This window comes from Aquila chrysaetos, chromosome 19 (genome assembly GCF_900496995.4).
Source record: "Aquila chrysaetos chrysaetos chromosome 19, bAquChr1.4, whole genome shotgun sequence".
NCBI classification, from domain to species: Eukaryota; Metazoa; Chordata; class Aves; order Accipitriformes; family Accipitridae; genus Aquila; species Aquila chrysaetos.
Genome location: NC_044022.1, coordinates 26,366,057 through 26,389,179, shown reverse-complemented (window position 1 = coordinate 26,389,179; position 23,123 = coordinate 26,366,057). Strand labels below are relative to the sequence as shown.

Here is a 23,123-nt window from a genome sequence, read left to right as displayed (position 1 = left end):
CTGTGCGACATTTGGACGAGATTAAAATCCTCCTGGATGGAGAGGCTGTGGGTACCGCAGCCTGGGGAGACCCGGCTCCCCAGGGGGGGTCCAGGCCACCCCGTCACCTCTCAGCCTTTTTGCTAGCTAGAAAGAAAAGGACAAAAATTGGCGAGGGGGATAGAAACACCAGGCAGACCTCTCCCAGGGCTCTCCTGCTTGCTTTGGGTTAAAAAATGTGCATTTATCACTCCCTGGCTGTGTTTATCCAGCCCCAGATTAACCCTTCTGCAGACGCACAGGGGATGGGCAGGGAAACAGGAGCCGGAGCACCAGGATGATACAGGAGCCCTTCTGGGCTCTGTTAGGCCTGCGTGAATGTAAAACAGCCTGCAAAATTTCAGAGCAAATTTCCCCAAATTCCTGCTCTTCAGATAGGAACCACCACCCCAGCATTCAGGGTATTATAAAACAGACGGTTCAACACAGCACAGGTTACTTAACAGCCAGAGCGCCGTGGTTTATTACTTTCAGATGTTTCTGTACACGTGGGAGCCATCGGTCACAGAGAGGAGGGGAAAAAGCAAAAGCTGTGGCTAAAGCATCCCCCCCTCCTCCGACCACGGAGAAGGGATGGGGGAATATTTCAGATGACGGGAGGCTTTTGTGTGTCACCAGAAAAACCCAAGGCTTGGGTCTGGCCCCAGGGATCATAGAATCATGTCCCAGGATGTCCCAGGAACAGCCGGATCGACACCCTTCTTCCACAGGCTGCTCCGAGGAGCCCGAATACCGCAGCTGAAGGGAAAGAAGGAGTTCCTACCCCAGGCTTTTCACAACTGCTTTTATTTGTAGGCGAGAGAAACGGACACCGAACAAGACATGAACAGGATGAGGCTGACAAGGGACACAGAGCGCGGTCTCCGGAGAACTGACATACACACATACACACACATTTTCCTTTTGGAAACAGCAGCACGTGGTAAGAGATCACCCTGCCAGACTGGGAAAGCTTGGCCTAAACCAGCCAAGCATCCACCAGCAAAGCTCGGAGCAAACACCCAAGCACTATCCTGCAGGTTTCAGATGCCTTACGGCCAATGTGCCGAGGGTGCGGCGTTACCGGACGGATCAGGGCAGATGATACAGCCAAGGGAGGCAGGTTTGGGCAACACAAACGGCAGTCTCAGGTTGTGAGAGGAGCGCCAGGCTCAGAGACGGGTGTTATAATGCACCAGGGCCAAGTTTTCTTGGAAACGGCAGCCCATAAACTAGTTGGTTTTGGTTTTTTTTTTTTTTTTGGACCTTACCTGAAGATCTAGGTCTAGATTTTCGGGAGTGTTGCACACCAGTTCAAACCAGTGAATGGCTGATTGCCAGACACCTCTGAACATCTCTCCTCCCAGGCCCTTTGACACTCAAAACAAAAGGCAATAGCGGAGGGGAGGAGAAACATCAGTGCTAAAGTCAAGGAGGTGGAGAACATCAGCACAAAGCTGTTTGCTCTCTCCTGTTCCAATACCTGCCCCGCTGCTCCCCTGTTCACTGAAGACCCTGTTGAATGTGGCAGCACACTAATAAAAGTTTTTGGAGTCCTGGGATGGTCTTGCTGAGCGAGAAGCCAGCAAGCGCCTTTGCCCTGTTGCAATCGCTCAGCCCTACGCTGCAGAGAGAGGAAAAGGAAGGAGGTTCTCTCTGAACTGCCCCAGCACGGTATTTACTGGGCTACTGGTGTTACCAATGGGATCTCTCACAACACCACCACCTCTGAGAGCTCCCCCGACCATGAGCTCAGTTTAGAAGTCACTCCATGCTTTACTGTAGCACTTTTTTTTTTTTTCCAGAGGTGTCTTGGTTGCAGAGAAAGTGACCTCCAGCTGCAATAAGCATCGGTGGTCTTAATTGGCTTTGGTATCATCCCCCACCCACTTCACATCTGGACCAGGGCAGGCTGAAGACAAAAAAAAGACAAGGCTCAAAAGAAAAGTGAGCTCCATACAGCAACATGATTCGGCAACCATTTCAAGACCAAGTGTCTGCGTCTGTACATATCGATTGCCCCGATCACTAACAGTGTTTTCAAAACACCAGCACAGAGGAACTGTGCTAGCTTAAGCATGTGCGAAGACACACAGCCGGGCTCTGCATTTGCAGGATCTGCATTCAAGGCAAAACTACACGCTTCTGCAATACAGGAATCGTCTTTTTCCAACAATCTCAATGCTCCTGGAATCTACGAGTCACCCAGGGTTTTGTCCAGTGCATATAATCCAGGAGCTGGCAAAACCCGCCCTGGGTCTGATTTGAAAAATTTAAGAAGCCAACCCCACAACAAACCAGCTTCCCAAACTGCATCTTCTGCTCCTGCCGAGCCTTGGGATTTTCCACTGTGAAAGTTTCCACCGATCCTCAATCCAACAACTGGAACAAAAGCAAGAGAGATTTCTAAATACTCAAAAGCGCCAGCATAAAACCAGCATCCTTTCAATTCAGACAGCCTCCTCCTGTTTATCTGCTTTTACACAGAGACAGTACAATGCTGCAGGCTGTGGGAAAATGCAGTGAAAAGCTGGTAGTTATGGGGGGATTTTCTAGGTGTCCTCATTTTTCATGAGTCAAAGAGAACATTTCTTCTCTCTGCAGTTACTTTTACCATGGTCTGTGCTATCCTTCACCTAAATACCATTTATCTCTGCCTGTAGCTCCCTGAAAAGGCAGAAAAAACTGCAACAGGAGCGTTAATATTTTTCAGACAAAGTACAGTCTCAAAAATGTATGTGGCTCGACACAGCCGAAAGGAATTCCCCCTCCACCCACCCACACACTATCGCTGCTGTCCCTGTAGTCGCCTTTTTTTGAAGCCAGCACTACGTGAGTCTCTGAACCGCTACCTATTCTGCGCAAGTCAGGACTGAGAGCTTGGCACGGAGCAACGCCACATTAAATAGGCTGTTGAAATATTTATTTTTTCACTCACTTCTCAAATGTTAACAACAAAATATAATTCTGGGGAGCCCACAGGATTCAGAAACGGTCATTCATTTTCCAGTGGTGCTTCTACAGAATACAAAACTGATTTTCTTTTGCTTTGCATGGAGGGTTTTGTTTGGGTTTTTTTAAGATCTCACAAACTGTAAAAGCAAATGAAAGGGATAACATGAGAGGCAAACGCAAGGAGTTACCGCAACGAATCACTCAAAGCCAGATCCTCCAAGTTACTTCAGCATGGAGGAATGTGACTTCACCGAGATCATTCATGAGTACGACAACAGGCACATGCTTAACTATCCCGTAAAGTGATACTGTGGACATACACACTGTATTATTTAATCTCTAACAATTTGAACACAGGAGTAATCTGGAAAGGACCGAGAATTTTGCCAATCTTCAGGATACAGCTGGGGAAAGTGCTATTTTGCATCTCAACTACTGAAGATCCATTTAATCCATCAGCAACTAGAACAGGGGTGGACATTACATCAAGGTCACAGCAAACTAATGCAATAATTAACACGGTGACTTACAGAGGGAAGCGCTGGGGGCCAGCAATTGCTCTTTTAACACCTGAGTGCTGATGGCCAAAGTGCCAGGAGAGAGGAGAGCTCTCTGGAATGAGTCTTTCTTGTCTCTAATTCAGGCATTTCCCACCCCGATGTGTCAGGGAAGGGACACAAAGCAAGGCCATGACTGCAGTGTCCGGGGCTCACATGGGAATGAATCAGAGGAGATGAGCGGCTCTCCATCAGGGTACATGGCAACGTTAAACTGGGCTTTGTCAGCTCTTCACACCATCTCCCTTTGCCCCACCTGCACCTCTCAAATGCCAAGAATTCACGATGGCTCTTGTCACAGGACGTACGCATAGATGCACATCGCAGCTCCCAAATCAGGCCAACAACAGAACTCTGCCTCAGCAAAACAGCATTAAAATACTGCTTTCATCATACAGCATTGAGGGGTTATGGACACAAGGCAAAAAAAAAAAAAAAAAAAAAAAAAGACATTTCAGATATCCACCAGCAAAATATTGAGGATAACTGCTCCAAAACGTGTCTGCTCTTATGCTCAAGAGTGATTCTTAGGTGAAAGCAATCTGATGAACTGTCTGTGGACAATTTAACCCTGAAGAAAAGCTCTCCGTGCAACTACTGCATTTACATGGAAATATGGAAGGCAGGCAGCGAAATGATCTAGGAAGCGACAGTGAAGACAAGGTCTTTCCTCCAATGCTGGGGGGAGCATAATGCAGCAGCAGCTGCCTACACCTCTGCATCAACATCAGCAGGACTGACTCCAAGCTCTTCCAGGGTTTTATCTACTGCCCTTTTCGCATTTTTTCATCCAAAAGGTGCTGATCTCTGCTCAGTTGTGTGTAGCAGCTACAAGATGGGAAGCATAAACACATTCCAGGCACAGAGAATGGCCAGACAGGCAAACTGCCTGCAGACCACATTGTTACTGCCGCTCTTGGGTATTCCCCATAAACGCAGGCCCAGAGTCCCCTGCCTGTTATGTGTCTGCAGTAGACAAGAGTTATCCAGGCTATTTTTCTCAGTAGAGAACTTGAAACAGGTATTAAGAAAGCCGCAAGACTGAAATGGAGCTCACGGTCCCCCCTCGCTTTTTTGTTTTACAATCCTGTCTAACTTTGCACAGGAAAGTAGCATCTAGGCTCTTCCTGCAGCTTAACCCATAAGGCTGACATTGGTGAGATGAAACCTGAGCTCCCAATGAAGCCGATTCCTCATCTGCTTTAGGGGAAAGAAACACGTGTATATAAAAAACAAACCTAAGGGGCACTTCAAAGACGATTAGACAATTCCATGGAGAAATCCTGAAGCCTTTGGCTATACTGCAATGCCCTCGGTGGATCTGGACTGCCAACAGCCCCTTTGCAGTTGGGTCCAAGAAAGCCTGAGAATTGATAGAGATCGGTATGATCGACTACTTGGGATTTCAGGAGGTCTTTCCTTGTGGCAGCAGAGAGGAGCCCACTTCCAAGGGCCTGAAGAGCTTTTCATGGTCTTCAGTACAAGCTGCTTCCCAGCAAGGAAGTCCCTAAGCATTTACACATTCTGGAGAACTAGTTCTAGGGGATGAATCTCACACCAACTTCTCACTGCTGCTGAACTGGAGAGATGAAAGGATATGGATACATCACAGTGGCCTCTGGTGCAGTTTATTTACAACAGGACTCAGTGCTGGAGAACACCAGGGTATTAACAAGCAGGAAACACACTAGGAGGGAAAAAGGAGAGTGGAAGAAAGGTCACACATTAAAATCAAGGTATTCTCTGCAGATATTTGGCTCTGCAACACCCTAAATTTAGTTGATTACCCAAGGTAAAAGAAGGCCAAAAGGAGTCTATCATGCAGGTTAAAATCAGCATTGATGCATTCAACAATAACTTGTAAGCTACGTAATAGTGAGAAGCACAAAATCTTAATATGTTGCTGTCTGTGGCTTAAGGACACAATAAAGCCAGCAAGCCACCTCACTTTCTCCAAGCCTCTTGTTTTAAAGCTGCTTTTGCTACAACCATAATAGCAGAAGCAACAGGCTACCACCTTCAAAGACTCACAGAGATAGCACAGGTTGCCAAATACCTGGTGGGGATTCAACATTACAATGTAGTACAGTCCTTTCGCCTTCTCCCTCTCTCACCATTTACACATTAACCTACACTATATCCTTTCACTTGATTTAAAATATGCAGTCCACAGTCCTACACTTCTACTGTTTCATCCCCAAGGGCACAGGTTAAAGGGGAAAAAAAGAAAGGAAATATCCAGCAATACCCCTTCAGCATTGCCAGTCCTACAGCATTACACATTTTGGGGCTTACAGCTTTTGTTGAAGAATTCTTAGCTAAAAGCAGGAAGACTTTTCAGGACTGCCACAGAAACCTGTTTATTTTACCATTCACCTGAAAGGTGATCCTAAAACAGATTAGCACCTTCCATGAGGTCTAAGTGTTGGTTTAGTTATTAGCTTTATGGTACTGTAACTAAGACTTTGGGAGTTCTTCCGATCAACCTTATCAGTCACAACCTACTCTCACCGCTGTGTGGCTGAGCGCAGAGGCCTGGCTTCTACAGTTCATTATGATATGAAAACACATGAGATCAGTATGGAAAGTCGGCAACGTGAAGCACACAGTTTTATCTGTCTAATCTCACCAGTATTTCTTGGCCAAAGAAGTGTGGTGCAAGTTGTTTCCAAAACACAGGGCCTTGATTACTTAAATAAAATACTATTTAAACTAAATGCCATAAAGCTTGTAATTCTGCCTTCTGGCAGGCTATAAAGAAAGGAATCAGCTGGGGAGGATCTGCTTTGCTCCTCCCCTCCATGGAAGGTTTCATTAACACAAGTTAATACGTGAGTAGTTCAGAGAGAACACATAAACATCGAATATATTACTGGCTGTGATTCAAAGCTGTTTGTTTACATGTGGTTTTTAGCATTATGCTAAAACTCCAGCATCCCACATTGAGAGCCAAACATGCAGGCGGTAAGAGCAAGAGCTCTGCTCGAGGGCTGCACAGCTCAAGCACCCACAGAGCCTTACCACTGGAAGCCACCGATGGGCTCTGTAAACCTGTGACGGATCAGGAACGTCGCAACAGCTTCAGCAACCTGAGGGGAAAAAAAAAAAAAAAAAAAAAAAAAAAAAAAAAAAAAAAAAAAAAATCAGTCAGAATTTAAAGGGACACAAAGATAACAAGAAATCCAGTCAGTTTCCAAAGCCTGCAGCATTTCCAACAATAGTTCATGTCCCCAGGATCCTCTTGCTGAATCAAGTTTGCTCCTTCAAAACTAAGAGCTCTGTGTAACACGCTTTTATATAAAAAAAGGAACTACGTGCTTCCATCTTTATTCTGACACTGATCTCACAATCAAGAACTGACCAAACTTTTTCTACACCTCTTTCAGTAATTCTTAATGCCCAAGTTTAGCAGGGAAAAAAGATCTGGTGAAATCACAATGCAAGTTGTTCCTATAAAGAACAAATCAAGACAGTAACCTGACAGTAATAATACCGCCTAGAATGTTTAAAAAGAATAACAATGTAAGAACTCAGTATGTTTAGATAAAAATCCCTATTTCAGATTGGTAAAGTGACGCACAGAAAGGCTGAGTTTTACACTCACAGCAGTCAGTGTAGAACAAGCTTTAAAACCAGACGTGTTTCCAACCACAGGCTCCGTGGGCTGCACCACATTCCTGCTTCTATCTGGACACTAACTTCAGCAGTACTCAGAAGCAGCACTGCTCTGTCAGTCTGTAAGCTGTTTGAGTAACATTTGTTTTGTATTTGGAAAATGTGAGCCACCCAACTCAGAAAAACAGAGACCAACCCCAAAAGCTGCAGCGTAGTACAAGGGAGAGTGGAGAACTTAAAGAGGAAAGGCAGGGAGGACAAACCCACACTCCACACGGTAAGAGTTAGTTGTATCACCACTAGCCTGAGAATTAAATCTGTAGCCTAGCCAAGCCCTGCGTCATGTAACATCTCAGCCCAGGCTTTCCAGCCAGCTTAAAAATCCAAGCTGTTTTGCAAATAGCCATTTAAGATATGTCAAAAAATGCCCCTGAAGTATAATCTCTGCTTCATAGTAAGCAACGGACCCCTTTTGCATTTAAGCCATGAAGACTGTGACTTATCTAGCTTCAACCCTACAGTGGGGCTTACCTTGTCTGGAGCATCTTCATGGACTGCATGGCCACACTGTGGGAGGACCTGCATCTGAAACTTCCCTGCAGATCAAAAGAGTCATCACTGGAGCTGCTTTTTAAGTGGTCTTGATTTCTAACAGCAATAGTTTAGGCAAGGAGTTCTTGTGTACACAGGAAATGTCAGACACTACACCCTTAAAAGCACTGTGAATTTATGAACTGTTCTAAAAAAGGTCTCACATTCTTTACAAACAAACCTCACTAAATCTCACTATATGCATCTGGTGAAGAGGGACCAGGGAAGGCACGGAAGTCTAGGGCAAACTGTACAATACACACTGCAGACATCTTTGCAAAGAAAGCAAGAACCAGCTGCTTAATTCATCTTCCCCATGTGTAACTAAAGCACGTTCCCAGGAGTTAAAATGAAGTTAGACTTCTTAGAGCTTCTCAACGCAGGTGAGACTACTTTTCAGAGTTGGAACCATTATCAGATCTACCTTAATGTAATGTTTACCCTGCTACCCCATACTACTTTCCAGTACTGGTTGCTCTGGAAATCAGTGAAGATGGGATGGGGAAAAAACCAAAAAAACAAACCACAAAACATTAATGCAGATGCTGAATCTTGGTCAGATGTCTGCCAGAAACACCGGGAGACCAGACAGTTTTGGATGGTCCCAAGTGTTCTAGCTAAGAGCATCAGGAATGTAGTTACAAAGGGAAAATACAGACTAGTAAGAAGCCCTTACAATCATTTTGATCCAAGAGAAGTGTGATAGCCCCATTGCTGGAAACATTGAACACTAGACTGAACAAAAACCATGGCAACAGCCCTTCACAACTTTTAATTCAACCTTTCCCTTCTCAAATTCTCCACTTTTCCTACAACCACAGACAGCTAAGAGAACACTTTGGGATGGACTAATTCTTTAATGCACATTTGTTTTGATATAGACTACACCTGCTAAAAGGCCTTTCCAGCTATCTCCCGTTTGTGTACCCATAGCAACAAGCTATCATCCAAAAAGAACATTACAGTAAGGATAGAGTAACAATATTAAATATTTACCTTGCATCTGTCCAATTGTTAGATCTTTATCCAACCTGTCAACACCTACAATCAAATAAACAGATGTATTGGAGAAAAGCCAGAGAGAACATGACTGTCTAAGCAGGGCTTTACTTCACATTTTGAAGGCGACATTTGGCTTGAAAAACTCAAAAGAAACATCATCTCTGACACCCACAAGGACTCTTCACTGCTGCACCGCAAGACAGTAAAGTGACAGGAAAGAATCCCAGCCAAAAATGCAAGAACACATCCTTCCCAACAACTTAAAAGGGTGGTTATCTTGGCTACACACTTAATTTCCTATCAGGATATAAAAAGGGCCTACAGCTGGCTCTAAAACATCGTATTTGACTTTCAGTTGAAAAGTTCAAATTACATCCATATATACAGGAAAATATCATAGTAATGGAGGCTGAAGGGTAGCTTTGATCTGTCCTGTTTGCTCTTCTTCCACGTCATACAAGTAAAACATCCACCCAACAGCAGCAACACACAGTATGTCATTATGTGCTATTTTGATATTAAGAGGCTCTGAACTAATTCCAGATCTGCACAGATCAAATGGACTGGTTTGTGGTATTTCAAGATACATAGAAAAGCCAAGGTAGAAGAGACAGGTCTGCTATTCTCGGAGAAAGACATTAGCCAAATGCTGGCATATTCTCTAAAATACAAGTAGGACATCACTGAAGTGAACAGTCACTGAACCTAAGCAGGACTGGAAGAGACACGTACCAGCTAAAAGCAAAAGCTTTGGAGTTGGACAGCTTAGGAAGAGGTTAGATAAACCCCTGAACCAGCCATCCCAGTACTTTTCTGTTTTCGCCAGTTCAATTCGCCACGTGTATAAGTGCTCCTTCTTTGTCTGCAGGGAGGAGAGAGAGCTCTGCATTAGTGATCAGTAAAACAGCCGAAATAAAATGAACTCAGAGTGCCACTTGGAAGTATATATAAAAAATACTGGCTCCCTCTGGTGGATTACACACCTCCAGGGATGACCCTCCTTGCTCCTAAATTTCTCTCCAAATCACAGCCAAAGTACACGAGTAGGGAACAAGAAAGCGAGCAGGAGCTACATCTATAGATCAAGAGAACGCTGCAGTATTCAGGGCACTCAATTTGCTATTTTTACTTGCACAAATAGCTCACAAATTGCCTGAAAGTTCAGACTTGGCTCTCACTTAGGTGACAGAAATACAAGGGGCTAAGCTGGCTACAATGATTTTCCTCGAGGAATTTACATTCCTAGGTTGCAATCGCCTGTAGAACCTCCTGCATGCCACTGTGCCTTGGAAATGAACAAAAATAGCACAAAGACTCAGAAAAGAGCATTCCTCATTCAGGCCAGAAGCACCATTTCAGGCCATAAGCATTAAATCTGTGAGCGTCTCAGGAAAGAAAACCAAACACACCCTTGCAGGTAACAGTCCAAGATAGAATCAGTGGCACAAGACGAAGAAGAAAAACAATAGTCACAATATAAAGTTTTTGTCCCTGGAGTTGCTCCATTTTATATTGGAACGATTTGGATAACTACTGGTGGCTACTCTTGCAAGGGAGCATTGTGCAAACACAAGCTGAAAACACAGTAAGAAAATTCCCTACCTCTGTGTCATCTTCTTTCTTCCTTTTGTTGACAGAGCCTCCCCCTTCCTCATCCTCTTCCTCTTCCTCCTCTTCTTCAATAATACCCTCCACTATGGCTTTAGGACATTCAGGACTGGCAGCCCCTTCGCACCTGTGAAAATAAAACCAGAAACTGATTCCCTGCCAAAAAAAAAAAAAAAAATTAAAAAAATCACAGGTTTTAACCTAAAGCGTTTGGCAATTTCTCAGACACTGGCTGAAAAAAAAACCCTCAAGTTTAAAAGTAGCTGTGGATGAAAGATACAGTCATGACTAGCCATGAGACCGAGTGCCTGTGCAGCACATGTATCCCAGTGCAAATATAAATGCAAATAGCTACTTAGAGGAGGCAGAAGTGGTCAATCAATCAACAACAGCTTTTCTTAACAGAGTATGAGACATTTGTAGAGGCTCCAGGTATGTCAAAGATTAGAGTGGCACAAGCAGGTTACTCTGATCCCCCCCAAACCCACCTCAGATCACTCCTGAAATGCAACAGATAATTAAACAATTTCTAAAAGTAAGTGGAAGATACCATACCCAGAAGGCCAACCTGATTTAGGGCAAAATTTCTGAAAAGGCACCAAACTAACACTTAATGTGTGCAGAAAGGCAGACAAACCAAGGAATACACAACCAGCAGTAGTTAAACATTTTAAAACATGGCTCTTGGCGGATTTTGTCCCAGGGAAATTTTGGCCAGGTTTTCTCCAAGTACCATGATTACGATTCAGTGCTGCCGCTGGTATCAGCTGTGATCAAATGATAAGAAATTTGTATTTGCTAGAAGAAATTTTCACTTTCAAGTGCATTTATGCTCTGTAGTAATGGTATTGTAAAACAGGCAAGATGATTTTAAGAGCTTTAAAAAAAACGAAACAAAAAACCACCTACTGTTTGACTTGACCGACCATAGAAACTCTGGCAGATTCAAGATTTCTTATTTGTCCACTTTTTACACTAGAGAAAAAAAAAAAAAGAAAATTCAGAAGAAAGGCAGAAATATTTACTAAACAGATTCTGGAACTACCAGGCCCAGAAACAGGAGCAAAAACCCTTTACAGCTCATGATTTCCACAAGCCATTCCCAAACCCTCTGTTCTCAGAAAGTGTTCAGAGTGGCTCATGCTACATGCCAACTTACTCGGAACGCCCCGTTGTCACCGTAACTGTGAATTTAAAAGACATGTGGGAGAAGTGCTGGTGGGCAAACAGTGAAATACTGTTATACCCATTTTATTGCAGGGGATAGGGGGAGGTCAGAAACTACATGGGTATTTGGCAACAGACCTGGGCTTTCTGTAGTCCAATCTACAAACTTAACCACAAGACCTCTCCCTTTCAAACTCAGCTGCCAAATGTGTAACTAATTCTTGCTGAATCGGAAATAAGTCCTGTTTCTTACACATGGGATGGAAATCTCAAGCTTCTTCTGTAATAGTTGGGACACTTACAAGGAAGCTGCAATTCATTCCATGAAGCTTTCCATTAGCTGAAGCTCTTAGAGGATCCTTCTCCAATGCCTAGCCAACTTTCCTAGGAAATTAATTGTCTTTGAGACCTCTCTCTCCCTGTCAAATCAGCCAAGGAATTGGTGACAATAGTTGGGGAAATGAGCATGAAGGGAGAAAACAGACAAATTATATAAACTTTGCTTCCTTCAGGAGACAAGCTACAAAGACCAGTGATTTTGGAGACTACATAATAAGCCAATGCATTACCTCCACTCAATGGCATTCTCAAGTGACTTGAATGTTTTGGGACGACTCCTTAGGAAGTTCTGCATGCTGTTCAATGCATCCATGGCTGTACCTAAAAACAAGCATTTTAACTTTATGGCATCTGATGAAATAATTGCCACATCCCCTCTATACAGAACTGGCTACCAGGGACACACTCTCAGAGAGAGCTGGAGCTCATTGGGGATTTAATGCTGTTAAGGAAAGTACAGCTTAGTACTCCTAAGTTCACAGTCACACCTCCTCCCACATTAGAGAATTAATATTTGAACAGGTAGGACATTCAGATAGTAAGAGAAGGCAGTAACCACTCATCAGCACCATGCATTATATAAAAAGCCACCCTTCTCCCCACTAACAAGAAAGTATTGCAAAGAAATTATCAGGAAAATAGCAAACAGAGAACCCATCTGGGAAAAGCAAAAGAGGGGTCACACTAGAAAGACTTTTGCATAGGTAGCATCTGTTAGGAGGATAGAATTGGCATTGGTTTAAAAACTGGGCAAAACTTTCTGTATTCAGGGATTTGGGGATAAAAGAAAAAGATCAATGTGGAAGACAGAACCCTATCCAAGGGTACACACACTTACCTTCCACCACATCGATCATGCACAGACCCAGTAAACTTGGCACCAAATTTGCGACCGCTGTGTGCACTGCAATGGCACCCCCCATGCTGTGCCCAATCAGCATGATAGGGGGAGGAAGGTCCCCATACAGAGCTTCAACCACGTTTCCAACGTCTCTGCCAAATCAAGATAAAAGCATGGTCGGCATCTCTACCTTGATACATTTCTGAAGCAGATTTGTATAATGGGAGGAGAAAGTACACATCCAAGACAGACATCTGGCTCCAAACCCTGTCTGTATGATCATTTAACCCACAGGTAATTGAGATAAGCTTATTCTCTTACCACTGTTTCATCTAGGTACCAATACAGGAAATCATTCAAGCCAATAGTTTCCTGAACAAGCACGTCACTTCCATTTTTACTAACGGAAAGTGCTCACTTAAAAGAAATCCCTGAAGAGAACATTTTACATTGACATTAGCTGGTGAGAATTTTAAATAAAAGGTGAGAAAAAGCTGTCAAAGCCTCTTGCATGGAAGCATAGACTAAGAAATTCACCGTTCTGAAAGGAGAAACTGTTTGCAATTAAAGAGAGAAAATAACTGAGCCCTACTGACCAATGCAAAGATAAACAACATTGAGCAGAAGCAACAAGATTCACACTCTCTCTGAGCACAGATACTACAAGGCAAGGGGCAATTTCCCTGTCCTTTCCATAAGGCACCTACTTTAAACTGAAGTTGTCACTGCAGTATGTGAAAGCTGGCTGGTGCAACTCACAAAACCCAAAACAACAGCAGAGCTAATGATGGAAATCTGCTGAAGAGTACTGTAGTTTAAGACACCCAAACTGGCTTTCCTGACTAAAACTATTCAGAGGAACCGGAGACCTGAGCAGTATTGCAACTAGAAAATGGAAAACAGGTCAAAAAAAAAAAAAAAAAAAAAAAAGGTTGACCAGCTTGTTTGCTCTGTCAGAGAAAATTGCTTGAGGATTTGATTAAAAAAAAATGAAAACCAGCTATAATTTAACAGTCCCATTTAAAGGCTATTCTGGAATAACTTTCAAACTCATTGCTAAGAGGAGAGAAAGTTTTAAAAACAAAAGGAACTTGTTTTTCCCCCACAGTAGTGCTGCTCCAGATCTAAAAAATTCTAATCATTTCATACAGCATCTCCTCAGGACAATAACGCATCAGGATCTGACAAGCCGTAAGCAGTAGCAATAAGGTATACAATGGAAGTCAGAATACATTTCACACATGGCCTCCCCACAACAAACCAAGTGGATTTGTTCATATGAGGGTTACAAAATCCTTCGTGATTTGATTGTAGTCATAGCAAAGAGTCTCTTTGTATTAAATGTGGACATAACGTAATGTGCTTAGCAGTGGGTATTTGCTTTTCTTACAGCTTTGTCAAGAGGGGGATTTGCATCCCAAAGCAGGTTGTGATAGTTTGAAAAAACAACTCCCTCCATGCTTGAAAGTCTCAGTCTGTGACCCACACTTTGGGGATGCCACCAGTTCAAGGCAGGCATGCTCTGAACACTCGCTCGAGGAGCTGAAGAACCACCAGACTCGTGATTTCAAGCTAAAGTGCCCCAGTTGGTTATGTCCAAGGAAAGCATTCCCCTTCTATTAGGGAATCTCTAGCAAGTGTTATAGCATGTTACAGGTTTAAAGTGTTCTCTGCAATGAAGCCACTGATCTTTAAAGTGAGTTTAAAAACTGAGGGCACCTAGAGAATGACTCCAGTTTGGAATCTGACTTGGCTGGAAGAGATAATTTCAAACTGTCCAAAATGGAAGGAAAAGAAGGAATAACTACCAGAATCATGTGGGATGAAACTATCTTCAAGCTCCCTTGAATGAAGGTTGTGTGTCCTCAAGTAGTTTATTGTTCATTCAAGGAAAGAAAATAAAGGTTTATGAAAAGAGAAATACTGAAGAGAGAGCATAAGCTTCCTTACTTTGACATAGTCTCTGCAGACAGATCTTCAGGATTCCTAACTTTTGTTTCTCCTGAAAGAACAGAAAAAGTAAAGTTCATGTAAGCTGAAAACCTTCAGATCCCTCAGGAGTTAGAGCAGCAACTGTACAAAGCTTTTTGGCACAGTTATTAAGAGCGAGCCTACTGCAGTTAACATGAATAATTAAGAAACCCGGAATTAATAGGAACAGTTAGTACTTTATCGCATTATAGCTTACGGGTAGGAAACACTCCCCATAACTGTTCCATATTTGCAATGTATCTTAAAACTAAAGAACAGACCTTATTTCTAATGGTAAAGACCACCTACAGGTTATGAAAATATGAAGGAGGGGGTTGGTGCCAGTATGTAGGAAGAAACAAGTCCACCACCGCCTTGCACAAAGGCACAGCTTCTGGCACGTGAGGACAGGTGGCTGCCAAGCTCTAGAAGCCACTCTTCCACCCTACTTTTGAATAAAAATTGGGATGCCTTAGGGATGCTTTCTTAGTCATCTTGGGAGGGATTCATTACATCTTCTTTAAAAAACGAGAGCATGTAACATGCTTATGTGATTTTACTTACCATGGCCTCGGAGATCTAAAGCCACAATCCTACACTGAATCCTGTTAATGATTGCAGACTGCAAGAAGGGACAAAGATAATACAATTTGCAAAGTGCCACACCTCATCTACAAAAGGATTAGCAACATTAAGGACTCCCTGAAACAACAGCAAAGGCTTGGATGGTGCGACAAAAACCTGCTACTGTCAACAAAGTGGCTGAACCTGGATTGCACAAGGTGTCACAGAAAGCAAGCAAGAATATTCCATATAAGCTATCCTTAATTAACCAAAGCTCCATCCTTTCTACCATTGTTCACGCCATCTTTGAGGACATTTATTTCCCTGTGCATAAGACATTATGCGTGTTTGCTCTGTAGCACCTCTGAAAACTGAAATGCAGCAGCGGGATTACAGACACCACAGGGATGCCCCCCTTCCCCAAGCCCCACATGTTACAAAATTAGCCTTAGCTATACAGCAGACATGGAGATGAAGCAGCTGCTTTGCAGCACACATTCAATTTGCTCTCAAAGAACAAAATTTTACAGTAAGGCTGAAATGTACAAAAATTGATTAGTCCAAAGGTGTCGGGGGGAACAAATGAGGAATCCTTTCAGAGTAAGGTAAGGGTGCAATACGATTATGGCTCTATTTGTCCCTGACAGCTCAATTTACATAAGTTATTTCAGGCATCACAGTGATTAAGTGTCATTCTTTGTTGAAGACTTTTGTGTTAAAGAATCATTGATTATTTAAATAACAGCCCTGCAGGAGTGGGGGAATTTGTTGAGGGATTCTTAATAGAACCACCTACATAACGGGCAGAGATCTGAAAGCTACCCAGTCCTCATATTTTGATTGTTCAGCTATTCAACTCCTAAATGACTGTAGCAGTTGCTCTCCCAAAAACCACTGAATCCACAAGTTAATATTTTAGAGCCCCTAAAGACACCCTGAAACCTCAATCTGCAAGGTGCTTATGCACCTAAGCAATAATTTAACTAGTCAGATGAGCAATCTGCTGCTAAAAATCAAACTATTGTCAGTAGGGAGTAAAGAAAGAGGATCATCAACCTGATGTGAGAGAATGGGAAGCTTTCCAGTGCCCTGAATTTTATCCCAATAGGAGTACTTTGGCCATGAGAAGTACAAACACATCATCCAGGAAGTTACCAGGCCAATAAGCAAAAGAAGAAAGGAGCATGCCACTCCTGCAGTCTGTTATTTTATTTATAAATGGTTACTCTCGATGCTTCCCAGTTTGGGTTTCTTCTTGGTTTTTTTGGTGGGAGGGGTTGTTTGTTTTTTGGTTTTTTTGTTTGTTTTTTTTTTTTTTTTTAAGTTCTGGTTCATCCCAAACATTTAACACTTGATTGCTTGGGACAAACTTTCATGTCAAAATGCACAAAGGAAATAGTTCTATAGCAGCCACACAAAGGCATGAGCTAATTGTTGTGGCAGTTTCTTTCTCCAAATGCAGTCTCAAGTGCAAGGCGTAAATCTGCGTGAATCCTGTATATGATCTAACTTTGTTAACTGCAAACAGTAACATAAAAAGCCAGCAACTGTAAGGTACAGCGTCACAACTGCAATCACTCCACTAAATTCAGCTCTGGAAATTTTTAAATGTAAAAATGGTATTGGTGTTGTTATTGGAAAAAAAGAGCTCTAGAGAGGGTGGAAGTGTCTTGTAAGAAGCCCTCTCCTTAACTCAGAAAAACATGACTTCATACCTCTGCCTCCAATTAAAAGCAGTGACCTTCATTACATCTGTTTAAGGCACTTGTATACCATAAAAAAAACCCCTAAACTAGCAGAAGAAAAGACATCCATCCATCTTGGCAACTAGTGAGCTACAAGCAAGTAACTACAGGATTTAGTAAGACTTAAGACTTAAAGTTCAACAGTTTCATAAGACCTGTATCTGCACCAGTGTCTGGGTCAGCTAGTTACAAATGAACTGTTAGGTGTAAAACTACTATTCAATACCAAAATTACAGCCCAGGTGGCAAAGAATTTTTCTAATGTGTCTCATCATATTATAAGATGGTTTATGATTACACTATCAGGATTACTCAACAGTAGTCATGTTGGGAATTCAAGAGCAGTTGGTAGTGACTCTTGTAAAACATTGGTTCTTGTTACTCATTTGAATCTCTGCTTAAAGCCTAAGTGATCTACAGACCACCAAACTCCCAAAAGGTAACAAATATGACACAGCCAAAGGCACAGGGGAGACATAGAGACTTTGTCTGTCCAGTCACACTTCCATCAAAGCGATCCTATAGCATACTTCTATTAAGGGCACTAGAGAGCACAAGGAGTTCCTGGATTAAAAATGTCCCAAATAAAAAAATCACACACTGCAAGTGATTTTACTTTTCTTGAAATCCTTTAGAAGTTTTCTTCCTTAACTCCCCTTATTTTTTAAAGGGAATGGGTGGGAGGGAAGAATTTTGGTTTGGTCAGTCCCCACACTCACTCCTATTGCCATCACCTCAGTTCGTGTTTCAGAGAGTTGCCTGAGCAGCAAATGAGATTTCTCGACAAGTCAAACAAGACTGCAACCATGCAAAGATAATATTGTTATGATGAGATAAAGCTGTTGAACTTTCACTGGTAGTCATGAAAAAGCAGCCTTCTGAAAAAAAATAGGTATGCTATGATGAGAAACGTCTTGGCACTTCATTAAAACAGACAAGCTATTTGGCAGATGTAGTTTTGGTTACTGCTGATAATTAAAACCTAGACGATAAACCTTTGCATGTGCTTTGCCTACTTAATAAATACACTGACAGTGAAATATTTAGAAGACTTGAGTCAGGTGCGCACCAGGAGATTATAAGACAGTTTTCTGAACTGATTTTCCTCTGCTTAACATAGCTGAAAGGTTAGTTGCCTTTCATGCTCGGAGGACTATATTTGCATGCATATATACTTCTATAAAGCAGCAGCTTACTTACAGTAAATACAGCCCAGGAAAGAGCAGAATGGCCTCCACCGTGTAGCAGCAGTAAGACAGGCCCCTCCAATCCGCTTTTGTAAATTCGAAAAGTGTATGAACAGTTAAGGACATTTCATAGACTTATTTGAAGTTACTTAGCTGAATGTATTTTGGAGTCTGCAATGCCCAATACTGTTTTGTTTCTACCCTTGTGTTCCCAAGGCCTCACTTCTCCCTCTGATCAACAGGCATGTGCAAGCATAACCTGGACAAAACTTAACCCACTTTATTCAAGCTCAAGAGTTGTTTTCCTGTTGCCCAGGTCTCCTCCTCCCCGTAATCCACACATCTCCTGCCCGCACCCTTTTCCCCTAGTGCAAAACAGCGAATTGAACAACTAAGAGAAAAACCAAACCATGATGAGCATGCACTTCGGAGCGTGTAATTTTGATCTGGTGTATTTTCTTACTACTTCAAAGGAAAAACGTCAGACAAACCAGTAAACAAGACTTTTAAGGCAATATAATTACTCTCTGGAACACTCACAGCAAAGATGCTTCACTAGGGTAGCTAAGGTCACCTTACAGTATATATTTAGATAAAGAAAAATCAGTTTAACTATCACTAAAACTGATGTCAGTTAGGGAAAGGCACAGAACTGGGAGTTGTGAGATCTGTGTTCAGTGCCCGAAACTGTGACCAAGAGATCAGACAAGTCACTTCACCTCCTTCCACTGTTCTCCCTCCCTCTGGTCTTGGGCAGACTAAAGCACTCTTCTGAATCTAACTGTGCTAGCTGCAGTTACTGATGAGGCTGTTCATCGTTTTTCTGCTGAATACTGCAGTGCCCTTTGGATCTGCTGGTTGCAAACAGTTCACGCAGGTGCTCCCTGCGCTATTTCAGTCACAGTGAGCTGTGTCAGCTTAAAACAGTTTTCATCAGCTGGGGTTTGTTCACACAAGATCTGATGGAGCAGTAACAGGTAACTGGGGCAGAACAGTGGGCACCAACTCCATTCATTAATTCAGCTGCTTCTACAGTACACATCTGTCCACAACCTTTCATATGGGAGTCAAGCTTCTGCCAAAGGTCATAGGGAGCACAATAAATCCCAAACAACTAAGATTTGCTTAAATTTGGGATGCTTATGTACACCACCTATTCAAATAGGTCCCTTATACTTTTTATTTTATTACTCATGAAGCCTCGGGGGTGTGCATGGCCCTTACATCAAAGGCAGACAAGGTGCAAATCATGAAGAATTCATAGGATCAGTTGGACAAATGCAGTTAATAAACACAAAAGAATGAGAAGCTGAGCAAAACAACGAGGAGAGAGAATTTTCTCATTTCAAAGCATCACATGCTACCAGCATTAGAGAAGTAATCAGTAAATTGGTATTTGGAGAGAAATAGCTTGAAAGTTTGGGTTTCCTAATGGCCAGGCTAGAATATGCATGCTTAAAAACTATGCAACTATTTAAACTACAAGGTTGTGTTATTTAAACACAGATTAAAATGTTTTCATTTTGTAATTAGGTCAAAAGACCTGGAAATACCTCTCAAACCTGCTTTTGTCAGAGCTGTAGGCAAAGGTAGGACTGATGGGAAGTCTTGTCCCAGTACCTTCACACACTGTACTTGTTGGAGTGCTCCCAGTTAGCAAATGGCCTGGATACAACAGCAGTTTGAGCACGCCAAAGAGGATGACTGCCATCAGCTGAATTAAACAGTACCTGGAAGACTGGCAAAGAGGAGTCAGCTTGAAAAGAAGTATGAAAGAAACGTAAACATTTGCAAAGGGGGCAGAGATCCTGGGGAGGGAACAGCAGTGATCAAAACCTAGTTTGACACTGCCAGAAGACTCTCTGATGGCATCACCACCCCCACCTTGGCCAGAGAGAGAAGCTTCCTTGTCTGCACACCAGCTAGCGGACTGACAATCTGGGGTACAACAAGTAGGGAACCACACCTCAGGTGTATATATGTGACCTCCTGTGGTGCTTTCTCAGTGTCATTTGCATTCGTGGGAGCAGCATGGGCAGCACCCACATCTCCTACAGGAGATGTGCACAATTAGGAGATCCTGCAGTCCCAGAAGAGAGCGTGTGCGCTTGTAACCCACACTTCTTGGGGGTGCGTACGACTGTGCACATATGTTTGTGTGTGTACAGGAAGAGAACTTCCTGGGACTAGTTGTAGAAAGGCGTTCAGAAATTTGCAAGTATTTATTAACATCTAAGTGTTTAGTGTTGAGGCTTACCTGTTGTACTGCTGATACTGATCCTGAACATACAGTTCACTGATTGCCTGTTAACTACCTGTGTTAATAAAAATCAATAAACAGCTTTGATCCCGATATAGTTTAAACTATGGGAACTAATGAGTATTTCCCTGCAAAATATGTTATTAAACTGTTGAAAACACTTTTTAAAATTAATGATTACAAAAGAAGCAATACCAGGAATGGACCTTGCTAGTACATCTTAACTGTCAGCTTAGAAGGTATTGCTCTAGTTACTGATACTGATCCCTACAAAAGAAAAAATGGAAGATGAAAAGAAATACGTGAAAAGAATTAAGAGAAGCCCAATACACCCAATGACTAACTTAAACATGATAATGCCCCAGTCACTGAGAATAAGAAAAGTTCAATTGGGGAAAAAAGGATATATCCTTGCCAGTTTCATTTTCTACCACAACGTCCTCCATAGATTCAAAGTACTGGCTCCAAAGCACTGGCGAAAAATCACGCTTTCTTCCAGGGCTGCAAGACACACACACATACAAAAAAAAAAAAAAAAATCAGTAAGAGGGATTTTTAAAATCTTTCATTTAAATTGGCATACAGGCATCATTATGTACACTGAAGAGAACACACTGGTGTTACACAACAGTTTAGGACTGGAAGCAAATGATGCATCAGTGAAATTCCCATACAACTACAGTATTAGCAATTTTATGGTCAATAAGGAAATCTCCCTTTTTTTTCACCTAATTGTTGCTCCTATTGAGGATATTACAAAGATGCACAGGAAAACTAGTGGAGACACAGAGAGAAGAGTATTTTCCTTGTAAAGCAACACCAAGGAGACTGAACAATGGCCATTTAGACTACACAGACCTAAGACAAGGGAAAAGAAAAAGAACAGGGCACATAGTGATACTGTCCCAGTACAATCTTCCAATTTGCAATGACCCATAGATCAGATGCTTCAAAAGTCAGAGTCAAAAGTCACTAAATACCTTTGTATTCAATGGTCTCGCTCTAGCCTTAAAGCAAGCCTGATGCTGACATGACTGGGAGCACTCCAGTGCCTGGAACACAGGAAGCCATCCTAAATTTATGACTCAGCCCATGAATCATAATTAAAAAAAGAATATGTCCCTCTCTGAAATCACCTTGACACTACAGCATTGAAAAGCAGAATGCCAGCTATTTACTGAAGGTTACTACCAATCTACCGTGTACTACCTGTCATGAGATTACAACTTTCCTAGAAATCTCCTCTAGTTTTTGGAAGAAATATAATTCAAACAGAAAGTCTACCTGCCCTGATGGCTAAGTGGCTGGTAGAAAAACTATGGAGAGAATTGAACAGTGTCGTATATAGAAAAAAACACTTAGAAACACTTTTGGGAGCAGAATAAATAAAATCCACCAGGTTTAAGTTAACAGCAGCAAGTTTTAATTACAGCTCAAGTTTCCTGATATTTATTGCAATGGTTAAAACATTAACATATCTGTAAACAGATCTAGGACTTAAATACTCTATGTAGGGCAACATCAGGGCTGTGAAGGAGAAGAACAAGACCAAATTAATTCGGTATATGCTTCCGTATCTATCCTGCCTCAGTTAAGTATAAGGACCACGAGAACAGCATCACAATAAAGACCAACAAACACTCCTCAAGCTGCCTTCTTCCATGTTCTCAGAGCTACACAGGCAACTGTCTGTGATTCTGAAAATATCCGATAATAAAACCATTTCGTTAGGAAGGATGCTATGAAGTCCAGCAATGCAAGTAAAAGGTACTGGTCCAAAAGGCTAAAGTAAAAAATAAAATTAAAAAAGAAAAGCAAAAGAAAAAAGTAGGACCTTTAGAAACCTGCATTTTAAATTAAGGATCATAATGACAAGAATGTGTAACACAGATGCTGGGAGAATATTTCCATGCGAGAATAGGCTTTCAGGCTCCAGTATGCTCCAGGCTTTGCACCTATTCCCAGGTTGCTGTAATTGCTTTAGAAGTCATAATCTACCCATACAGAAACACTGCTTTACCGTCATCAAAAAAAAAAAAAAAAAATCAAACAACCCAGAAAGGTAAAATCTGGCCAACCACATTCCAATCACTGGAGACTTCTGGATGCCCAGTTCTATCCAGCACAAACTAGGGAGCTAGTGCCCAGAAGCAAGATTTCTTTTTCTATCACATCGTTTGCCAAATACTGATGAACGAGCACTGCACAGGCAAGAAAATCATAATGGTGGACACCAGGGGAAGAGAAGGTGCTTTGGAGATGGACCGAAACTATTGTGTTAAAAGAGGACTTGGTGTGATGAAAGATTTGGACATCAGCGCTACCTGTGGACTGCTTCGTGTCTAGTAACTACTTCTACCTGGAAAGGTTTCCTCCTTTTGTATAAGCTGGCATCTTCCTGCCAGTGCTCTGCATGCCCAGGGAATAATACCTGAACAGAGGCAGTAAAAAAAAAAAAAAAAAAGCTTAGTTTTCCCAGTAACACATTTCCAAAACGTGAATCACAGTCATTATTCCCCATAAGCAGTGAGACTCACCTCCTCTTTATAGTAAGGCTAATTTCTGCTGCAGTTTGTTAACAGGTACATCACAAAGCACTGCAACAAATTACATCTTAAATTAGCTGCTCCTGTAGTACTAATGTCAGGTCGTATCCAGCACCTTAGGGAATGAAATTCCCCTAAATTGTTGGGTGAACGGAGA

At 42.2% G+C, this 23,123-nt stretch overlaps 1 protein-coding gene across 2 annotated transcripts in view; it reads right to left on the bottom strand.

Moving 5' to 3' along the window:
* Positions 1-474: 474 nt before the first annotated feature.
* Positions 475-23,123, bottom strand: part of PPME1 (protein phosphatase methylesterase 1) — a 34,189-nt gene continuing 11,540 nt past the window's right edge. For both annotated transcript variants that reach the window (XM_030042622.1, XM_030042623.2), the window contains exons 2-14: positions 20,828-20,921; positions 18,174-18,266; positions 15,229-15,286; positions 14,644-14,695; positions 12,691-12,845; positions 12,083-12,173; positions 11,256-11,321; positions 10,341-10,473; positions 9,471-9,600; positions 8,733-8,777; positions 7,677-7,741; positions 6,552-6,619; positions 475-5,217 (exon numbers count right to left, since the gene is read on the bottom strand). In XM_030042622.1, coding sequence (XP_029898482.1) covers positions 5,199-5,217; positions 6,552-6,619; positions 7,677-7,741; positions 8,733-8,777; positions 9,471-9,600; positions 10,341-10,473; positions 11,256-11,321; positions 12,083-12,173; positions 12,691-12,845; positions 14,644-14,695; positions 15,229-15,286; positions 18,174-18,266; positions 20,828-20,921 — 1,069 coding nt within the window. In that variant the 3' untranslated portion in view covers positions 475-5,198. The remainder of the gene's footprint in view (positions 5,218-6,551; positions 6,620-7,676; positions 7,742-8,732; positions 8,778-9,470; positions 9,601-10,340; positions 10,474-11,255; positions 11,322-12,082; positions 12,174-12,690; positions 12,846-14,643; positions 14,696-15,228; positions 15,287-18,173; positions 18,267-20,827; positions 20,922-23,123) is intronic.